A 20,940-nucleotide genomic window follows, 5' to 3' on the forward strand; every position below is an offset into this window, starting at 1 on the left:
GTATACTTCTGGTGATAGTTCTTATTAAGGATATAATCTTTTTGAGTTAACATTTTATGACACTGATGTGGGACTTTCATCTGCTCATCGACTCATTATATTTTGCTTTTAATATCTATTCAGCATCATTAATTACCATTTGTTTTGTTTGTATGTCTTTCTAGGGCTCAATTTTGTTGCTAACTCCATTTTTCTCAAGGCTTGTTCTACAAATTCAGCTGGCACCTTATGAATTGATCACTGGTGATTACATTTGCTCATGTAGATTTTGTTAAATTTATTCTGGTTGCCAGGTGGTTGTCCTAGTTTACTTCATTTACGCAATTACTTGGTTAATATATTCTTTTATAGGATTGGCTGCCTTTTGTTGCATGCCGACTACCTTATCAAGTGGAGTTGCTTTGACACAGGTTAGTCTTCCTACTAAACTCCTTTATTAATCTTCTGATGTCATTTGAAGTATTTAACCATATGCTAATAATCTGGTATCTTATGCAGCTTGTTGGTGGAAATACTGCTTTGGCTCTTGCAATGACAGTGCTCTCTAATTTGCTAGGTATTCTTATTGTGAGTACTGTTTCTCTTTCTCAAATATACCATGGCATCCTGTGATTATAGGTTTTTTTACACTCAATGAAGTTATGCAGAACATAAGCTAAGCCATTATATTCTTTCCACCTGTTCTGTGTTCAGCTTTGCCAGAATTATAAAGACAACAACAGTCACATAAGCTACTTTTTTAATTTACTTTTCATGGATTGCTATAGTATATAAGGTGCATGCACCAAAAACATCTTATCGAATAATGTTGTTGTCATTATTTCCTCTGATTTAACTTTAGATCAGAGAGCTAAATTCCCTTCTTCCTGAACTATTGTTGCCCCTTAGCCTTTAGGAACACCATCATCACTACCAAGGTTCAAAATTTCAAGTCGTGCCAAAGTTTTGGTCTTTAACTGGAAGTAGATGAAGCACAAGAAGGAGACATTGTCTATGCCGAGCATAGTTTTGAATCTTGTATCGTATCGGCCAAAACGGTTGAAACATATTCCTAGTAAATTACTAAAACTCAATATCACTCAGCATAGACAATGTCTCCTTCCTTTGCTTCATCCCTATCCTCCTTTAAATTCCAATCCGTCACCGACATGATACCAATCAAAGACCAAAACTACAACACAACTCAAAATTTTGAACCTTGGTGTCGAGTGGTATCGAGTTTCGATGATTTATTGCACGGCATGATAGGAGATTTTAAACCATGATCACTACAACAAAAAATATTTTAATGGCAATAAATTTTCTCCCAATAATTTACTAATTTATTGCTGAATGTTTTAGTGATAACAATTTATCACTATATATAGCTGGCCAATTTCCATAAATTAAACTATTAATGGTACTTTTAATTGTTCTAAATGCGACATTTATGCTAATTTTTCATCACCATATTCTGTTGGCCTAAGTTGAATGATTAAAACTATTAATGATATTTTTAATTGCTCTAAATGTGACATGACAATTTTTCATTGTTATATGTGTGATTAAAATTGTTTTAGTGATAGCTAATTGTGATTTCTATTTTGATGTATTTTCTCAAGGAATTAGGCCTTGAGGCTATTTTCTTTAGTTTTGGTCATTGTAAGAAAACGTGCGAGTGATTAGATGTGAAAAATGCTCTTTGTAGGTCTCCTATGAAAAAGTGATCATGTAAGGACAAAACATTTATCTCCTAAACAATTTGCATGCCCTATAATTTTAAAATTTTAACTGATATTTAAATTAGTTGGTAAGTTAGACAAATAAATATTGGAATTGATGTGAATGAGTCATGAGATATGTGAGTCTAATGAATGAATAAGTATACAGTATATTGTTATCCTTGAGTTTACAAGGTGCATTAATATATTCTTTACAATGATTATTTTAATAATGATCACTAATTAGGTTAATCATTCCCCTAATATCAATACGAATCTCTCATGCACATTAGAATTTTAATTTTGTTACATGTAGGCAAATGAATTAAATCAATGTACTGACAATATTTGAACTTAGAAATTACTATAAATGGATAGATCCCTGCACATGTCTTATTAGAACTATTATAAGTAATTTTATCAATTTACTTATTCCATTGCCCTTTGAATTTAGTAGGTTCTTTAAAATCCTTAAGATAACACAATAATTATAACATTAGTTCATGAGAATTGTTACTCAAGTGTGGTTATCTGTCAGGTGGCTCCTTTTAAAGCTCAAGTACAGAAAGGATTTTCAGGTACTCTTTAGGAAGTATAATTAAAGTTTCACTGGGCAAAAATTATAGCAATTACATGAGTCAAGTCGTGTTGGATGCTTTCATAATGGGGTAGTTTATAAGGAGTCTTTTTGGGGGCTAATTATTAAGGTGTGCTTAAAAGTTGTTGGGCCTCAAGGAAAAGGGTCACTTGGTAAGATATAAGTTGATGAGAGAAGTTGTTGATGTGTTGCTCTTCAACTATGGTGGTTCAATTAAGGGATTTTTGGTTTTATAAGGGGAATCATTATGTAAGGTTGGCAATAACTCCTGTTGTGCTAAAATTGGTTATCTGGATCTCTAATTTTTCATTTGCAGCTGTGGACGTGCGTGGCAACTTATCAAGTAATTTTAATGAGGTTGTATCTTGTGGTCAAACTTGAAGGATACACGATTTAATGAAAGTAGTTTTTTTGCCCATGTTTATCTTGGTTTTAGGGTTGACTTTTCTTTTAAATCCTTTCCATTTTAGTGGTTGCTTTAGGGGTCTCCTTTGTTGCTTGTGGCTTAGATGTATGAAGTGGATCTTCTTTCTGTTGATTTGTAAAGTATATTTATTTTCCCTTCTATTATGTCTGACAAAGAGATCATGCAACTTTGGTCTACTAAGGATGATATGATATCACTGATCTTCATAAGAAGAGCATCACACATATCTTAGCTCATCTGGACATTTATGTACGATGGGGAGGGATGTTTTGTTTATCCGTGTAACTCTGTAACAACTTAAGTGAGATTTTAGGGCTCATGTGTCATCTACAGAACAAAGTTATGTATCTTACTATATTAGAACTCGTGATTCTTTTTTCATCTAAAGAATGAGTGCCATCATGTTCAATCGTTCTTATCACATAGTCTTGATTATCTTTTTACTAAATGTAAGTTCTGATACCGCCACTTGATATTGCACTTGACCTTAGATAATTGTACTAGCTCCAAAAGGTGGGGTTCACATGAACTTAACAAAGTAAAGAGGGGGATCCATTTCCATTTGTGGTTTCTTAATAGAGCTCTAGGGAAAGAATTATCATGTAGGTTCGTATCGCGCGGCTAGAGGGTGGTGAATAAATAAGAATTAAAATTAAGAGAAGCTTTTGAGCTCTTAGAGTTGTTGGACAAAGATAAATTAGAGAATTTCATAGTGATTATCGTTATATTTTGACTTTCCATTGTACCCCTATTATCAACACATCCTAACATTAGATTTGTAGATAAGGATGCTCAAACAATTATTTTCTATTAGATTTGAGTCGATTGAAATGCATATATGGAATCCTTATCAACCAACGACTAGTTGCTAACTGAATCAAACATCACTTAGCCAATTCAAATCAAATTTAGTCAACTCAAATGGCTAAGACAAGAAAGCTTAACTACCAACGACTAGTCTACAAGTCAACTACTCAAAGTTTTAGTTGACTTGAAGCATTTCCAATCGACTCTAAGAGCTATAATAGTAAACCTATCCTCAAACGAAGTCAACTTAAGCACAATAAAGAGCACTCAATTTTGAATAATCAACTACTTGGTCAACTCAATAGTTTGTTGACTAAGTTCTTCCAATCGACTAGAGTTGAAAGAGATCTTTTCAATTTTTGAGCAAAGTATCCACAAATGACTCTTGAGTCGACTCAGCACATCAGTCAACTAAATATGCTTGAAGATCTCGATTTAACTCGAGATCAAGTTGACTACAACTTGAAATCCTTCCTTAGTCATACTAGCCGCTAGGTAGACTTTACCCAAAAATACAATCCAAGACAAGGTTTTAAAATTCCCTAGGCGCTAGTTCGGTGGCAGACCAACGCCTAGGCGGGGACTAGGCGCCGCTAGGCGGATTCCTCGGTATCCCTTATTTTATGTGGACTGGACAATGTCATATGCAAATCTAAATGTTGTCTTAAACAATTTCATAGCAATGGAGATCTAACTATGTATGCTGAAATAAATACATACTTTCCAATACCAAAAAATGAAAAACTATAAAAGAAAACTAACAGTTTGTGTAAAGGAAATATACTAGATTCAGTAAATATGAGTAAAAGAAACAGTTGAACAGTAGAACATGGAGTAAGTTATCATAATCATGTAGTAAACAGTAGAACATATATCCAACTCAAATTTTAAAACCTTGCTATAAGCTAAAACAACTTTAGTGGTGGAAAACATTAGAAAATAGTAGCAATAGTTCAATTCAAGATTACAATGCATTGTGAACCAGTAACCACTAAGCAAAATATAATTGTTGAATAACATAAATCATGTCTTAACAAAATGAGTTCAAAATTACACAACTAATAATATCTCATAGACTCATATTTATTCTACTTTTTCTTCTTCATAATTTTCAATAACTTGTTCTTCATCGGACACAAACTCAATATCATTATTGTGATCCTTGTCTTCTTCTTCGGATTCAAAATCATCTTCATGAAGTTCTCTCACTCTAGAGCTTCTTCGGGGTTGTAGATTTTCATCTGCTCCACTTGCTTCATCAACCATTTGCCAAGTGAGCCCGGAACCTAGTTCAACTTCATCATCTTCCCCACCATCCACAATCCAACCTTGTGCATTTGAAGCATCTTTTGCAAGAAGGACATCGACATTCCTTTCTTTTTCTCTTTTTTGTTTGTTCAACAATCTAGCATTATATTGGACAAATACTAGATTGTTCAACCTGTTGGCATCCAACATATTTCTTTTCTTTGTATGAATCTAAAAAAAACAAAGAAAGTAAATATTATAGTTAGTACCTGAATATAGAGTATAGACGTTAAAAATTATAACTAATTTAATTAAAGACTGAAAGTTTAAAACTTACTCCTTCAAATGTACTCCAATTTCTTTCACACCCAAATGAACTTGTAGTTAATGAAAGTATCCAAAATGTCACCCTTAGCAAGTTAGGTGTGTGAGCACCGTATGTACTCCACCATGCACAGGATCAAATGTATCATCATTTTTTTCACATGCTTTTGCTGTCAATGTTTTTCCGAATAACCCTGTCTTATCTCTATATTTTGGAAATTCTTTGTTAATAATTATATCTTGTAGTTCTAACTCATTGGCATGCAAAGTTTCCATGCATTCAAAAATCCCCGTTGCGACCTCCTCATAAAGAGCAATAGAACTATCTTTATAGTAAAAATAAAGATTCAACAAAAAAAACAGTGGTATGCAATGATGTATCAAGTCTATCCTTCATTTTTGACTCAATAATGGCTATGATAGGTTGATAATTTGATTCCACGTTGTTCAGAGCCACCTTGATATCTTCTTTAGCTCGAAGAAGCTCCCCATATAGAAACCCCATCGATGACTTTCTATCTCCATCTACCAATCGAAGAACTCTTACCAAAGGAGCAAATATTTTCAAACAAAGTGTCACACCATTCCAAAAACTCATATGCTCATCAATGTAGAGTAAGCCAATTTTCCTTTGTTTGTTTTTGACCATTTACATTTCTCCCACATATCACTTGTAAACATGACCCTTAAACTAGTTTTTTTTTCAATCAAACTTTGCAATGTGAGGAAATTTGATGCAAATCTGGTAACTCCTGGTCGGACTATGTCTCTCTTCTTCGTGAAACTTCTCATCAATGACAAAGTCTTATGGTGAACATAGATGATAATGGTAAAAGACTTGGATTGCTCAATAACCTTTTAATATCGTAGAAGTTTGCCAATATTTTCAAGCATGAGATTAACCGTGTGAGTTGTCGCTTTTCTCTCATCAATTTAGCTGCAGCCATATTGTTGGTGGCATTGTCTGTTACAATCTGAACAATATTCTGAGTTTCTACTTGTTCAACACACTTGTTAACATACTCAAAAATAAGTTCAGCTGTATGCGCCTCGTCTGAAGACTCCTTAGACTCTAAAAATGTAGTACCCTCCTTGCAATTAACACACAAATTTAAGATGCTTCTTCTTTTTCTATCACTCCATGCATTGTCATGATCGAGCATCCATTCTTTGCCCATTCTTCTTCATGTTTCTTCAGCAATTGTTTTGTTCTTTCAACTTCGGCTTTCAATAGTGACTCCCTAAGTTGATATTGAGTTGGAGGTTTGAATCCATTAGTTGCTTGAAGCTATCATTATCAACAGCATTGAATGAGATTCCATTTTCATAAACCCATCTCCCAACATATTGTTGAATTTGTTGAGTTCTCTATTTGAAAAGAGCTTCATTTATATTTTTTTGGCGAAGCACTTTACTTCCACTGAAGCTTGCATTTTCTGGAGCAATTGCCGATGCATATCTATCTATGGGGCCAAGTGGAAGAGGTTTTTTAATTCCATTCATACCTTCAATTTCAAGACCTTCTTCTTCATCTAGAGAAATAGCCACCTCTGCTCTACAACTTTGTTATTCCATTATTTTGTTCTTTTTTCTGTTCCTCCCTTCTAAAATAGCCTGTTTGCACTTATTTTTGTCTTCTTGAGATGCTTTTCGACAACCAGATACATTTTCAGGTATATTTCCAATGTGTTCCTTTATCCTATACACTCCCCCTGACATTGCTTTTCCACATAACTTATATTTAATTTTGTCGAGGTTCTTATGATCAATCAATATCCCAAACTCCCATCCGATGTCATTTGACTTTTTTCTAAGAATCCTGGATTCGGGTTGAGTGACATATGTTGTCGAAGATGGATTGCTTGCCATTGATAATAGATAACCTGCAAAAATTATATATAACAAGATATAACATGATAATAAAATTTAATTATACCATACAGGCATACAATACAAAATATTTCAATAACATTAAATCATTAAGTCATTAACAAGTCTGAGAACATTTTTTATATATCTTAATCTAATTAATAAAATTTATTAGATATTTGTTTAGATAAATTAAATTTTAAATAATTTTTTTATATTTTTAAATCTGTTTTATACTTTTATATATAAATTAATAATATTTATTGGAATTTTTAAAATTTTAATTTAATTTTCTTATTTTTAAAACTGATTTATATAAATTAATAATATTTATTAGAATTTTTAAAATTTTAATATAATTTTAATATTTATAAATCCAATTAATATAAATTAATAATATATAAAATTTATAAATAAGATTTATATAAATTAATAATATGTATTATATTTTTTTAAATTTTAAATATTTTATATATTTTTATTTTTTAAATCTGATAAATAATAATATTTATTATAATTTTTTAAATCTGTTAATATATAAATTAATATTTAATATTGTTTATTTAAAAAAAGTAAATATATTATTTATATATTTAAATTTGATTATATAAATTATAAAATTAATAATGGTTATTAGAATTTTATATATAATTTTATATATTTAAATTTGTTTTATATAAATTAATAATATTTATTATAAAAAAAATAAATTTTAAATATATTTAATTGGGATCGTAATTTTATTAGGCTTTATGAACCAACCCTATTATTGAAATTATCCCCGTTAGGAATTATTTTAATTTATTAAATCTAAAAAATAAAAAAACGCTCGACTCTCTGTCGCGACTCGCGCGACGGCGAGGATGTCACCGGCGCTTCACGGGAGGCCTTCGGCGCCGCCGGAAGCTCCGTCGGTATGTGTCCGGCGCGTCCGGTGAAGTCTGACGTTGCTTCCAGCGGCACCGGAAGCATCGCGGAAAGCTTCCAGTGCCGCTGGAAGCATCACGAGATGCTGTCGGACGTGTCCTACGATGCTTCTGGCGATTGCGGACGCGTCCGGCGCCGCCAGAGACGTGTCGCGAGGCCCGCGACTATGACTCAATAGGAATAAAAAAAATTAACAGAACGTAAGAAAAAAAAACGTAAAAGCTTACCAGAGCCGGAGCGACAAAGCCTTCGACGCAGCGACGCAACGACGATGAGAGAAGACGAAGCGGCGCTGAGAGACGACGAAGACGTAAACACGGAAACAACAAATTTGGTACAAAATATTAAAACCTAAATAACTATGCCGAGGCTCATCGAGGGCCGCCGAGAGCCGCCTAGGCGGCTGGGCCGCTTAGGTCACCCGCCTGGGGGATTTGCGGCGCGGCCTGCTGTTGCACAACGCCTAGGCGGCCTAGCTCGTGTTTTCGAACACTGATCCAAGATTACATTCCCTCATAATCTCTCATAACTCCCATACTTCTAAGTCTTCGATGTCGTTGATTCTTTCACCTTGAGTTCATTTTGTTAGACCTTCAGTTCCTTAGATGCACTAAATCTCTAAATTTTCTCTAGTTTTATCTTGTTTTGGGTCGTTAAGTCATTGAGCCAGCGACCAACTTGACTACATGCATAACTTGACCTTATCGAGTTACAATCTTTTGTGCTTCCTGCGTAACTTGCCAAGCACCTAGTTGACTTAGACCTCTTAGTTTAACAATCTACTTGATCCTGATCTTTTGCGCTCCATGAATAACTTGCCAAGCTCTTAGTCGACCTCAACATACTTCAAACTTGACTTTGTTGAGTTATGAGCTTTTGAAGCTCTATGTGCAATGTTAAACTTTTGCTCACTTGATGCGGATATTAGAATATAAAATGAACCTAATTTAAATTCTTTTTTAACGATATTAAGTCAACCTGGGCAAACTTGATCACTCACAACATGATTGTGCCAACATGTCATACCTACTAGTTCATTTTCATATAAGAAGATAGTGAATGATTAAATGGGATGGTTTACCCATGGTTTAACATCTAGAGGAGTATCAGAGTTTCGGTTTATGATTAGAATAATACAGTTTTAGTACCATATCGTGCCGTGCTGATATGATTTCGATATCTTATATTAATTGAAAATAAAAAATTAATTTAAATATTTAAAAATAAGAAATATAAAAATAAAATATTTTTTAAAAGAAAAATACAAGATCATTATGCCTCTATATGATAAATAAATGAATAAAAATTTTATTATATATTTTCAAAAATTAAAATAAATAAAAAATATTAAATTAGTGAGATAGTTTTATTAGACTTTGATTAAGTCTATTTAGATTATCCTATTTATAGGTAGAAGTCGATTGAAATTATTAACTAAGTTTAATTATTACCTAAGTTTTTATTTTATGCATCGCGCTCGTGGGGAGTTGGCGACCGAGGGGTGGGGGTGTGGGGGGGGGGGGGGGGGGGGGTGGCATCCTCCGCGCCCCTTGTGGAGGGTCGCCGTGGGGTCGCACACCCTTTGCATCCTTTGCAATCTTGCGGTGTCATCGTGATGGCCTTGTCGCGGTTGCTATGTTGTCGTGATGCCTTCGCGTTAATGATGCTGCAACGACCTCGTGGTCGTGGTGCCAGTAGGTATTAGCATGGTTTAAAATTTCGTGCCATATCGGGCAACACGGGCGAAACAGTTTGTTCCATTTGCAGATCGATATTGTGCAGAGATAAGAATGCCCCGCGGAGGCATCATGTGACCCCCGCGGCAATGCTACCCTCGTGGCCGTGCAAGAGGGGTTGAGAAAATGAATTTTTTCTTCATATTTAATTCTCCATAGTTACCTTAATTCTCCGGGGTTTCTATCATTGAATGCATTCATTGATTAATTTGCTATTGTTATTTTACATGTATTCTGTCTTACATTAAGAGGTACTGGTGCCCTCAACTTTTTGTTACTAAAAAGGTTACTCTTTTTCTTGATTGATATTTTTTCATGCACTCCCATTTATGTTAATTCTAAATTTAAATCTTTAGTTGTTGGTTAACATTCAAAACTACCATTAAAATGTTACAGGTCCCATTTTCACTTTCAAAGTTGATAGGAGCAGGAATTGGGGTATCCGTGCCTTCTGAACAGTTATTTAAGAGCCTTGTTATGACACTTTTGGTTCCACTCATTCTAGGACACTTTTGGTATCCGTGCCTCCGCACCCCTCGTGGAGGGTCGCCGTGGGGTCGCACACCCTTTGCATCCTCTGCAATCTCTCGGTGTCATCGTGATGGCCTTGCGGTTGCAATGTCGTCGCAACGGCCTCGCGGTTGCTATGTTGTCGCGATGCCTTCGCGTTAATGATGTTGCAACGACCTCGTGGTCGTGGTGCCGGTAGGTATTAGCATGGTTTAAAATTTCGTGCCATATCGGGCAACACGGGCGAAACATTTTGTTCCGCCCACAGATCGATATTGTGCAGAGATAAGAACACCCCGCGGAGGTGTCACGTGACCCCCGCGACAATGCTACCCTCGTGGCCGTGCAAGAGGGGTTGAGAAAATGAATTTTTTCTTCATATTTAATTTTCTATAGTTACCTTAATTCTCCGGGGGTTCTATTATCGAATGTATTTATTGATTAATTTGCTATTGTTATTTTACATGTATTCTGTCTTACATTAAGAGGTACTGGTGCCCTCAACTTTTTGCTACTAAAAAGGTTACTCTTTTTCTTGATTGATATTGTTTCATGCACTCCCATTTATGTTAATTCTAAATTTAAATCTTTAGTTGTTGGTTAACATTCAAAACTACCATTAAAATGTTACAGGTCCCATTTTCACTTTCAAAGTTGATAGGAGCAGGAACTGGGATATCCGTGCCTACTGAACAGTTATTTAAGAGCCTTGTTATGACACTTTTGGTTCCACTCATTGTAGGAAAGGTTCGGAAAATGATGTTTTATAATTTCAAAAGAAATTGATTTAGTTCTATTGTAAAGATATATGCTTTTCATTTTTTTTTCATGCAAATAAATACGTGGAAAGAAAAAAAAATCTGTTGTTCTCTTGCCTAACTGCTGTTGGTTAACTACGTACATCTATGTTACTGAAATATAATTGCATTAAGTGTACTACTTCTTACTGTCTATTTGTCATTCTACATTCGAGCCATTCAGATACAATTCATTCTTCTTATCAAGGAAAAACATCTTCAAGTCTCTATGTCTGTATTTTGAAGTCTAAACATTGTCTTCACGTTAATGAGGACAGTTACCTTGTTTTATATAATGTACCTAAAGCAAAATAGACACGATAAAATAACTAATATGTATACTTAGAACAAAACAACACTAAACTTCACATAATCATTCCTAATAATCAACTTGTAATAGGTGACCAGAAACTCAACACAAAATGCAAAGTGAATATAGAATGGAAGTGCATAATTTATATATATATATTTTTAAAAATCAACAATCAATATCTATATTTCTTCATCATATATTTAGGTATCATCATACTATTACTCAAGAAGTTGTTTGCTTTTAGATTCAGAATATTACTACAATTTATCACTTAAACTAATTAAACACATACTTTAATATTGATCACTTCTAAATTCACATTATTAATATTCTCATATTATTTTTTTTCACTTGTTAAATATTTGGGTTGTTTACAATTCATATTTCTTTATTTGGTCTTTTGTTTCTCAAAGTTTAATAGATGATTATAGTGAAACACATTACTCACTCCCAAATCTCATAAATAAGTAATGATCATTACTGTGTCAATGTAATAAAATAGGAATGAAAACTCCTTGCACCTAAATGCGCAGGGACATCTATCCGAATATACACTTAACATGCTAGTAGACTAAAGTCCCTTTTTGTAGCGCTCGAAGCCCAAATCAATCGACATGCTTAATTGAAAAAAACTTCCTTTTCAAAAGGTGGAGAAACTTATAGTTTTCTTTTTTTACATATAAGATAAATGAAATGACATAACCGAAGAACCTTCCTTGGTTTGGAGTGTAGCGCTATAAAATATCAACAAATGGGAGCACAAATGAAGTAGTAAATGTTGTCAAACTCAAGCTTACATTCTAATCACTCAACAGTCAACTCAAGTCAACTCTCACAATTGTAGTCAACAATTTTGCCATTCAGTCGATTCAAGCTAGAATACAAATCCTTTCTATTCGTAAATAATAAGCCAATATTCAACTACATCGTCAACTTAACCATTAATCGATTGGATATACATATTAGTCAACTTACTCTTTGCTTGACCTCCAGAAAACTCATTGTGTTTGACCTAAAACACCTGTTCTCTAGTCGAGTACATGCCTAAACGCTTAAGTAGAAAAACTTCTATTGAAAAGCCAAAATGTAGATCCCTCATTCCCTCATCTCTCATGCTATTTTGTTCATGCTCCTCCCCTCAAGAACCCTCCCTCCATCCTAGATTTCTGCCTAATAGTCTTGCTTGATCCGGGTTATGCTTGAGCCAATACCTCTTCAGAAACATTGACAATCTTTGAGATACGTAGATACCTTTGACGTATATTGATCTTGCTAGGTGTTCCACCTCTGCGACTTTAAATCACTTGGAGTTCAACTCTGGGACTTTCATCTTTCTAAGGAGCTCACTTCTTCAGGACTTCATGCTAAGTATCTAATCCTTCATGACGTGCTGAGACTTCATGCTAAGCATCCAACGCTTCTTGTTGCTAGGATCCTCAACCTACTTGAACTTCCACCTTCCAGGAGCTCACTCTTTAGGACTTCATGCCAAACATTCTTTCCTCCTTGATCTACCGCCAAGTATTTGTTCCTTGACCTATATTGACTTTCATCTACCAGAAGCTCACTCTCTAGCTAAATTGCAATCATGCAAACTTAAGATAAGTTGCATTATTATATCAATATTTTGTCTAACATAATAATTTTGTCTAGCTTAAACATGATGCTAATGGTTTTACCAACCACATCAACACCAACCTGACTCGAGTATCATTGTATCAACAACTTCCTCCTTAAGCCAAGCTTCCTAGAGATTAATTGCACCAACACCAACAACATGAACAAGGAACATTAGCAACAATGTCTTGGGTGTGCATGGGTAGTGGGATGACAACAACATTGGGGTGTGTGTGGTGTTAGGCACAGAGGGTTAGCACACTAGAGCAAGGGTGTGTGCGCCTTCTGGCCTACCTTCAAGTGGCGTTGACTTGCAAGCCTTCTAGCAAGAAGACACAAAGGGATGAGAAAGGAAGAGAAAAAGAGGAGAGAGAATTGCATTGGCTTACCCTAGCCTCGAATAGCCATGGTGGCGATGTGTGGGGAACAAAAACAAGAAAGGAGATCGGGAGAGGTTGAGGGAGGGAGAGAGCTATTAGAAATGACAAAGGAGGGAGCCAACAATGTCAACTCACTAGTGGCTATGGTCGAGGATGAGCAACACGTGTGGAGAGGATGATGACATTGCCAAGGGGGACGAAGGGTCGTGAAAGGGGAAAAATGTGTACTTGGAGAGAGGGAGGTAAGATATATGAATAATTTCTGTTTTCTCAAAAATTTCATTAACCCAACTACATACAACTAAAGTGGTTTTGCTTAAATATAAGTTTGGTTTAGCCCAAAAGTGGTCAAAATAAATTCAAATCAAGTCTATTTTGAATCCACATGATTGTAATTACCATGTCTACTCAGTGAGATTTATTGAAACCTAAAGCGACTTGAAATTACTCCAAACCCCAAAATGTGGTTCAAATTAGCTTAATTATCACAAATTTTAAAATAAATCTAAAAATAAATTAAAATAGAATAAAATTTTGATGTATAATGGATCTAATATTTTATCTTATTAACTTGAAGGTAAGATAGCAGAAATTTGATTTCAAGTTTCAAATGAAAATTTAAAATAGTATGATAATTATAATGTAATCAAAATAAAACTATGAAATGTTAGTCATATATTTTAACAATAAAGATAATATCACTATAACATCAAACTAATAATATTTTTTTATAAAAAATTGAATTTGATTTGATATTGTAGGTTTTTAATAGTTGATATTTATATTGTGGATGAAGGGTTTTGTGGTAATTTCTTTTGTTTCTCTTTTGAATTTGATTGGATATCATAATTAATTTATGGGTGATATTTATATTATCGATGAGAAGTCATTAAGTACTCGGCATGGGTGAAATTTACCATTCCACTTGCACACTAGTACTAGCACCACGAGGTCGTGGAGGCTATTGCGAACCCATGGTGGCCTTCACGAGGATTTTTTAATTTAATTCATTCTTTCTATTTTATTTTCCCTATTAATTTTTTTCTTTCTTCTTAATTTTTTTTCTCTCTTTCATCCATTGATGTTTTTCTTTCTTATTATTATTTTTCCTTCCATTCGTCTACAAAGGTAGATAAAGAGACAAAAAAAATACCTCTTTAACTTCTTCAAGGATGATTATTTTTTTTTCTCTCCACCTTTTCACATTGGTAAATAGAGAGAAAAAAATAAACCTCTTAACTTATTTAAGGATGATTATCTTTTTTTCCTTCATCTGTCCACGAGATAAACATAGAGAAAAAAAACTTTAATGAGATAGAAAATAAATTATTAAGAAAGATGAAAAATTAAATACAATATAATTTTTAACTTTATAAAAAATACTACTACTAACGAACTAAAGTATTCTATATATAAATATGCTTTAATTTTAAATTAATCAAAATAAATTCAAATTATATCTTGTATAAATCTACTCGATCCTACTATGTCACCTTGACGGACTTCATTTAATTCTAAATCGGCTTTTACTCAATAAACATTAAACATATTAAGAGATAATATTAAAACTTAAATTCAACATTCAACATCTCCAATATAACATAATATAAACATCTATAGCAATCAAATATTAATAAAATTATATAAATTAATATATTTTATATTTTAAAAGGTATCAAAATCGTATACATGATATGGTACTAAAATTATATTGTTTCAATCAGAAATTGAAACTCCGATATGTCTCGAAATTTTGAACCTTGGTGGATCATGTTCATATGTGGAGTTACCTTTGGGTTTCTTTTAATAAAGGGCAGTCTGATGCACAAAGCTTCCACCAATATTGGTTACGGGAAGGATTGGACCATATTGTGTCTATTGTACGTAACTTTATCCTATATTACAAGAGGTTATTTTGCAGCTTAGAACTGTGACTACAAGAAATATGGGCAACTAAATATTAATGCCTTTTTGATGGCGAGATTTAGTATTAATGGGAGACTTATTGCATGATTTTGCATCAATGTTTTGGAGGCAACTTTATTATATGGAAAAACAAAAAAGCAAAATGTTGTAGCACAATTTAGTGTTGAAAGTATAATATAGGCCAATGGCACATAAAATTGTGAGGTGATGTGGCTAAAATCCTTTCTTGAAGAACTCAGCTTTAACATTACAGATTTAATGAATATTCATTGTGACAATCAAAAGCTATTCACATTGCAAACAATCCAGGTTCGATGAACACACTAAACACATTTTTGTGGATTGCCACTTCATTTGCAAAGTTGTTATGTATAAGAAAATTAGTATGCTCTACACTTCTTCGCGAGGATAAATTGTTGACATCTCTATCATGCCGCTATCTACTACATTTATGTTTCTATGTAATAAGTTGGACATATATATATCTAAGCTCCACTTTGAGAGGGACCATGAGAATAAGTACAAATAGATTAGTTTTATATTTTCCTAGTTTAGGTTCTTAGTTTTGATTAGTTTATTATTTTGGAATCTATAAATACTTGGGTTGCAATCCTATTTGAGTAATTATAATACATCAATTTTGTTTAATTACATCAACGTCTGCAAGAAAAAGGAAAATGTTAGAATCAAGACTTCAATGGCATTTTGGCAATTACCAGATTAGGGGAACCTTTAGTACTGTTGTATTAGGTTCTTCATTCAAGTTCATGATAAAAGTAGAGAAACTGATTTTCTGAGGCATTCTTAGTGTCATGTTACTTCTCTTTGGTGATTTTAAGATGGATGTTAAGCACTAGGTGAATATCAGCCAAGAAGGTTGTGAAATGAAGCTATTTTCTCTTGTCTTTTGATGGAAATTAGAATTTCTTTAGGTTTTAATCCTATTTGAGGATAATTATTGTTTATATTTAGGAGAAGAAAATTCAGTTTCTCTCATGTAATGGTGTTTCATTTGCTTCAATCACTGGCAGTGCTTACAACTAAAAATACTAGGAGATGGCACCAAGAGTTTGGAGAGAACCGACTAATATTCGAGTTTAGCTATTCAACAGCTGAATTATGAGTGGATCAAAGGGAATCAGAGCCCAGCATCAAATTTTTTTGTAAGATGCTTATATAATCAGGTGGAAAAGAGCATGCCCTGCCAATTCGAGGAGCATGGAGAAGGGGCTTAAAATACGGTAAACCCTAATCTTCTAATGCTTAGCTTTAGCCTTTAGTTGTGCGGGAGGCTGAGAATAAAGTTTATCCCAACTCCCAAGCTTGGGCAGGGGGTGGAATGATGGCTTAAAGGGGTTCTGGCTTTCCCACCTAGAAGAGATTAAGAAACCTTAACAGAACAGTTCAATTGAATTAATATCACTTTGGCTGACTTAGAATGGAAGGTGGGTGTGTAAGTTCAACTGAGGTAATGTCAGATTGGAGTCATCAGATGGGGAGTTTGGAGTATGGACAAATGTAAGTAGTTAAACTAAAGGGGCAGGAAGTGGTACACAGATGACTAGAGGTGATTATAAGATTAAAATTCTTAAAATATTAAGCCAAAGGTGAGAAAAATTACATAACTCATCTACATTTAAGGAGAAGAATACTTGTAAGGGAGTGCCTAATCACAGTGCACAAGTGACCACTTAAAACAAACTAACTGCAATTAACCACTTCAAACAAATCTTTGAATGATTAATCCTGTTCTACCGCATTGCACGTCTTATTACTGATTTGCCCCCCTCAACTACTTGGACGAGTTGCTTGTTACTCAATTGAATACAATTGAAATCTAAAGCAGTTCCCTCATACAAAGCCTAATGTATAATTCAACTTAGCAGTACACTTTCTCTACTTAGTTTTCTATAGTCAACTTCTTCGACCTAGGTCTGAGCTACACTAAAAAACTAGCATATTTTTGTATCTGTTTTTTTTACACAATTTAATGTTATTATATTTATATACCCTCCTATATGTTCAGCTCATAATTTAAATTTGTGGCAAATAAATGATTGACAATGGAATTTCAAGAGAGTATTAGTTTGAAAAAGAAAGCTCTATAGTTTAGCAAGTTACAAATGAAACAGTAGTTCTAAACAACATCAAGTTTTTTTAGTTGTTTGAAGATTCTTAAATAAAGTGTGGGAGGATCCATATAGCTGATCCCATTTAATGGGATAAAAGCTTTGTTGTTACAAATTCTTAAATATAGTGAACCATCCAAGTCAACTATTTTCAGCTTAAGATACTATAATTTCATGAAGTCATGTGCCCCAATTAATTAGGTTCCATGTTCGTGAGATGGTTGATGTAGTTTTGCATATGCTTCAACAGTGGAAACAACTTTCACTTTTTTCATCTGGACTTTGATCCTATATTAGCAGTGTTTAGAGGATACAATCAAGGCTTAAAGCAACATTCACCGCTAGAGTTTCAATCTCTAGTTTAGAAGTATAGTTTTAGCATCCTCTACATGTTTTAAAGTGTTCCTAGATCAAGTTTAATTCTAGAATCCTTCCATTTAGCTTACTTGCCTCCAATAAATCTATAGCAATTAAAAAGTTAATTAAGTTAAACATTTTAGGTTGGAAGTGTAACAAATATCTCGACTAATAATTATACCATCCTAATATTCAATTAAGTGTCATGCATGGATGAGAGCATTGGTTTAATTGAATAAATTTTCTAAAACAAACAAAAATTTGGCAAATATCTTGACTAATGATTATACCTTCGGAATACTTAATTGAGTAGCGTGCATCAAATAGCATTGTACATATATTTCTAAGTCACATGCAAGGTTTAAAATTTCGACCCATGCCGAGGTTTCGGTCTCAGACCGGAACGATACGGTTTCGGTATCGTATCGTGCCGTGCCGATTCAGTTTCGGTATTTTTTATTTATCTATAGTAATTATAAGATAAATATGTTTATGGTATATATAAAAATAAGTTGTATATTGATTTATTATAAGTTCTCAATTATTGAATAATTTAATATTATTAGAAAAAATAATTAAAAATAAATTTATTTAAATAGAATTGATATAACAATAATTCAAATTAAAATGAAAGTATCTATAATAATAATAACAATAATAATAATAATATTATTATTATTAAATAAATAAAATAACTATTTATTCATTTAATTAATTAATAATTAAATAATATATATTTTAAATAATAAAAAATTTTAAAAAATAAAAAAATATATCAGAATATAAATATTATTTATTAGAATTTTTTTTAAAAAATTTAGAATTTTTTAATTTTTTTTAGAATTTTTTAAAAATTTAAAATAATAAAAAAATATATTAGAATATAAATAAGAATTATTATATTTTTTTAATTTTTAAATGAAATTTAAAACATTATTTTTTTCAGAATATTAATTAATAAAATTTATTTAATTTATTTTAATTTTAAATATTTTTTTATATATTTTATTAGGATAATTTAATTAGGGTTTATAAAAGCCTCTTCGAAATATCACACATCCTCCTTAGAAATTGTTTAAATTAATAAAATAAAATAAATAATTATTAAAAAAGAAAAAAAAACTGGGTTCGCGAGAGGCGTCCGGCGGCGCTGGAAGGGTCGCCGGAAGCGTCCGGCTACCTTGCCGGACGCTTTCGGCGACACCATCGGCGCCGCAGAAGGCGTCGCGCACGACGCCTTCGGTGCCGAAGTCGTCGCGGGACGCGGTCGGTGGCGTCCCGCGTCTCCTCCGGCGCCGCCGAGACGGGAGGTGCTCCCGTGCCGGTTTCGGCCGCCCGGCGGAACGGTAAAAACCGTCCGTGCCGGGCGGCACGGAACGGTATTCTCAACCTTGGTCACATGTTTAATAATGGGCCTAGAATATCTATTCTTGGACTTTACATGTTCATAAATATATCAGTCAATCATTGAACTTGGATTTGAACTCACACAAATAAAACTAAAATAGTTATAAATTCAAAATATGGATATGCTTTGACTCTGGTGCTACTCCTCTTTGCTACTATTGTGTTCCATTTGGTGCATTGCCTCTCCTCCTCCATTTGCTTTTAGTGTTTCTATCTTCTTGTGACAACTGAGAAAATTGAAGGATGAGTCATGGGTGAGAATCTTATTATCTTTGTCAATATTGTTCATTGGTGCTTCTTTTCTCCTCTTTTTAGTGCTTCATCTCTTCCCTATGATTTACTAACAAAATAAAAAAATGAGTAATGAATAAAATCTTATTGTCTTGGTCAGGTTTGAATAGTATCAGTCAAGATAGACTTACTCTGAGTTGGTACTATTAAAATTGTGTTTGCATGGGCGACATTTTTCTGTGCTGATTGACAACATTAATATTGGTTGGTGATCACAATGAAAATGTTTAGGTCACATTGATACAAATCAACATTTGAAACCATAGATACAATACCACAACTCTAACTTGATATGGTGATCAGATAAATAAATAACTTTTCTTTAAGAGATTAGACAAATTATATGCCATGAAGCTAGAATAAGAATTCAGTTTCAGCAATTTTTCCTTCCAAAGGCAACTGTGTAGGCCGGCTAGAGGGGGTGGGTGAATAACCCTACAATTAAACGTTAGAAATTTCTCTTGCTATTGAACTTTAGCAAGGACGAATACACATTAGTTAAGAAAAAATAATATCATAAAAAGTAAAGGGAACAAGAAGAGTTATTTGGTTTGCAACTAGAGAGGTTACTTATTCAAAGTAGTAGAAAGTATACTATCAAGCTCATTCTTATACAGAGTTGGAGGCGAAGTAGCCCCTCAACATTTAAACACTAATAGAATAAAAATAGAATGAAGAATTGAAAGTACAAGTGTGTTGTATTAAACTTCAAGGACCAGGGCTCTATTTATAGCCTACTGGTCAAAGTTATCCGTTTGCTGACTTGGCAGCTCTCAAGCGCTTGGACCCGGTTCGGGCGCCAGTAAAATGCCCCTATGTTTTTTTTTACATTCCATGCACTATATAACATTCCAATGAAATAAGAAAAACTGACTGTAATTAATAAACCAGTCAAACATCCTGGAGGTCTAAATTCAATACTATTTTATTCTCTCTAAATCATAAATATTGTTTATTTATTCTTTGCGCGAAATCGAAAGGTCCTCTACTGTCCTGTCCAGTCTGGTCAAGGGTTCGAGCCTCCAACGTCATCTGTTTCTTCACCTGCCACAAACCAAACCTAATGAGTCTAACTCAACACCTTCAAATCATAATAGCAAGAATTCCATAAACAGTTGCATGCATCATTAAATCTACCCTAATTTGAAATTTATTGTCAAAGAAACAAGTAAACATGCATATAGGCATCTACCATAAAACGTTAAACTATGAGTATCACACAACAGTTTATGTATCCTTTAAAATCATCACATTGCATAGCACTATCCTTTAGCATTTATCATATATCATTCTTGGATGGAGATGCATTAGTTATCCTTTATCCTTTGTTCGATTGGTCAATCTGTATAACCATGGTACCAGGCAGGCGTCAGTAACTCTTGTCACTGGGCCGTGGCCAAATATGAAAATCTAGTGTTGGGGTTCCTCTGGGGCCTTGTCCTGTAAACGGGTTCCTCGGAGGCCTTGACCCTTGTAGAATTTTCATTAATCCTCATCATTACTATCATTTTTTTTCATTCTTTCCATTCAGGTACACATGCATCATAACTTTAGCATATCTTATTAAACTACACAAT

General features: G+C 33.6%; 1 protein-coding gene across 2 annotated transcripts in view; it reads left to right on the forward strand.

The window, feature by feature from the left end:
• The window catches only part of LOC121980448 (probable sodium/metabolite cotransporter BASS4, chloroplastic), a 79,553-nt gene that overhangs the window by 28,086 nt on the left and 30,527 nt on the right, over window positions 1-20,940 (forward strand). The window contains exons 5-8 of one of the 2 annotated variants that reach the window (XM_042532482.1): window positions 165-243; window positions 352-410; window positions 499-567; window positions 10,780-10,893. In XM_042532482.1, the coding sequence (XP_042388416.1) occupies window positions 165-243; window positions 352-410; window positions 499-567; window positions 10,780-10,893 (321 nt within the window). The remainder of the gene's footprint in view (window positions 1-164; window positions 244-351; window positions 411-498; window positions 568-10,779; window positions 10,894-20,940) is intronic. The other variant, XM_042532483.1, reaches the window with a different exon arrangement.

The sequence above is a fragment of the Zingiber officinale genome, chromosome 5A, assembly GCF_018446385.1.
Source record: "Zingiber officinale cultivar Zhangliang chromosome 5A, Zo_v1.1, whole genome shotgun sequence".
NCBI classification, from domain to species: domain Eukaryota; kingdom Viridiplantae; phylum Streptophyta; class Magnoliopsida; order Zingiberales; family Zingiberaceae; genus Zingiber; species Zingiber officinale.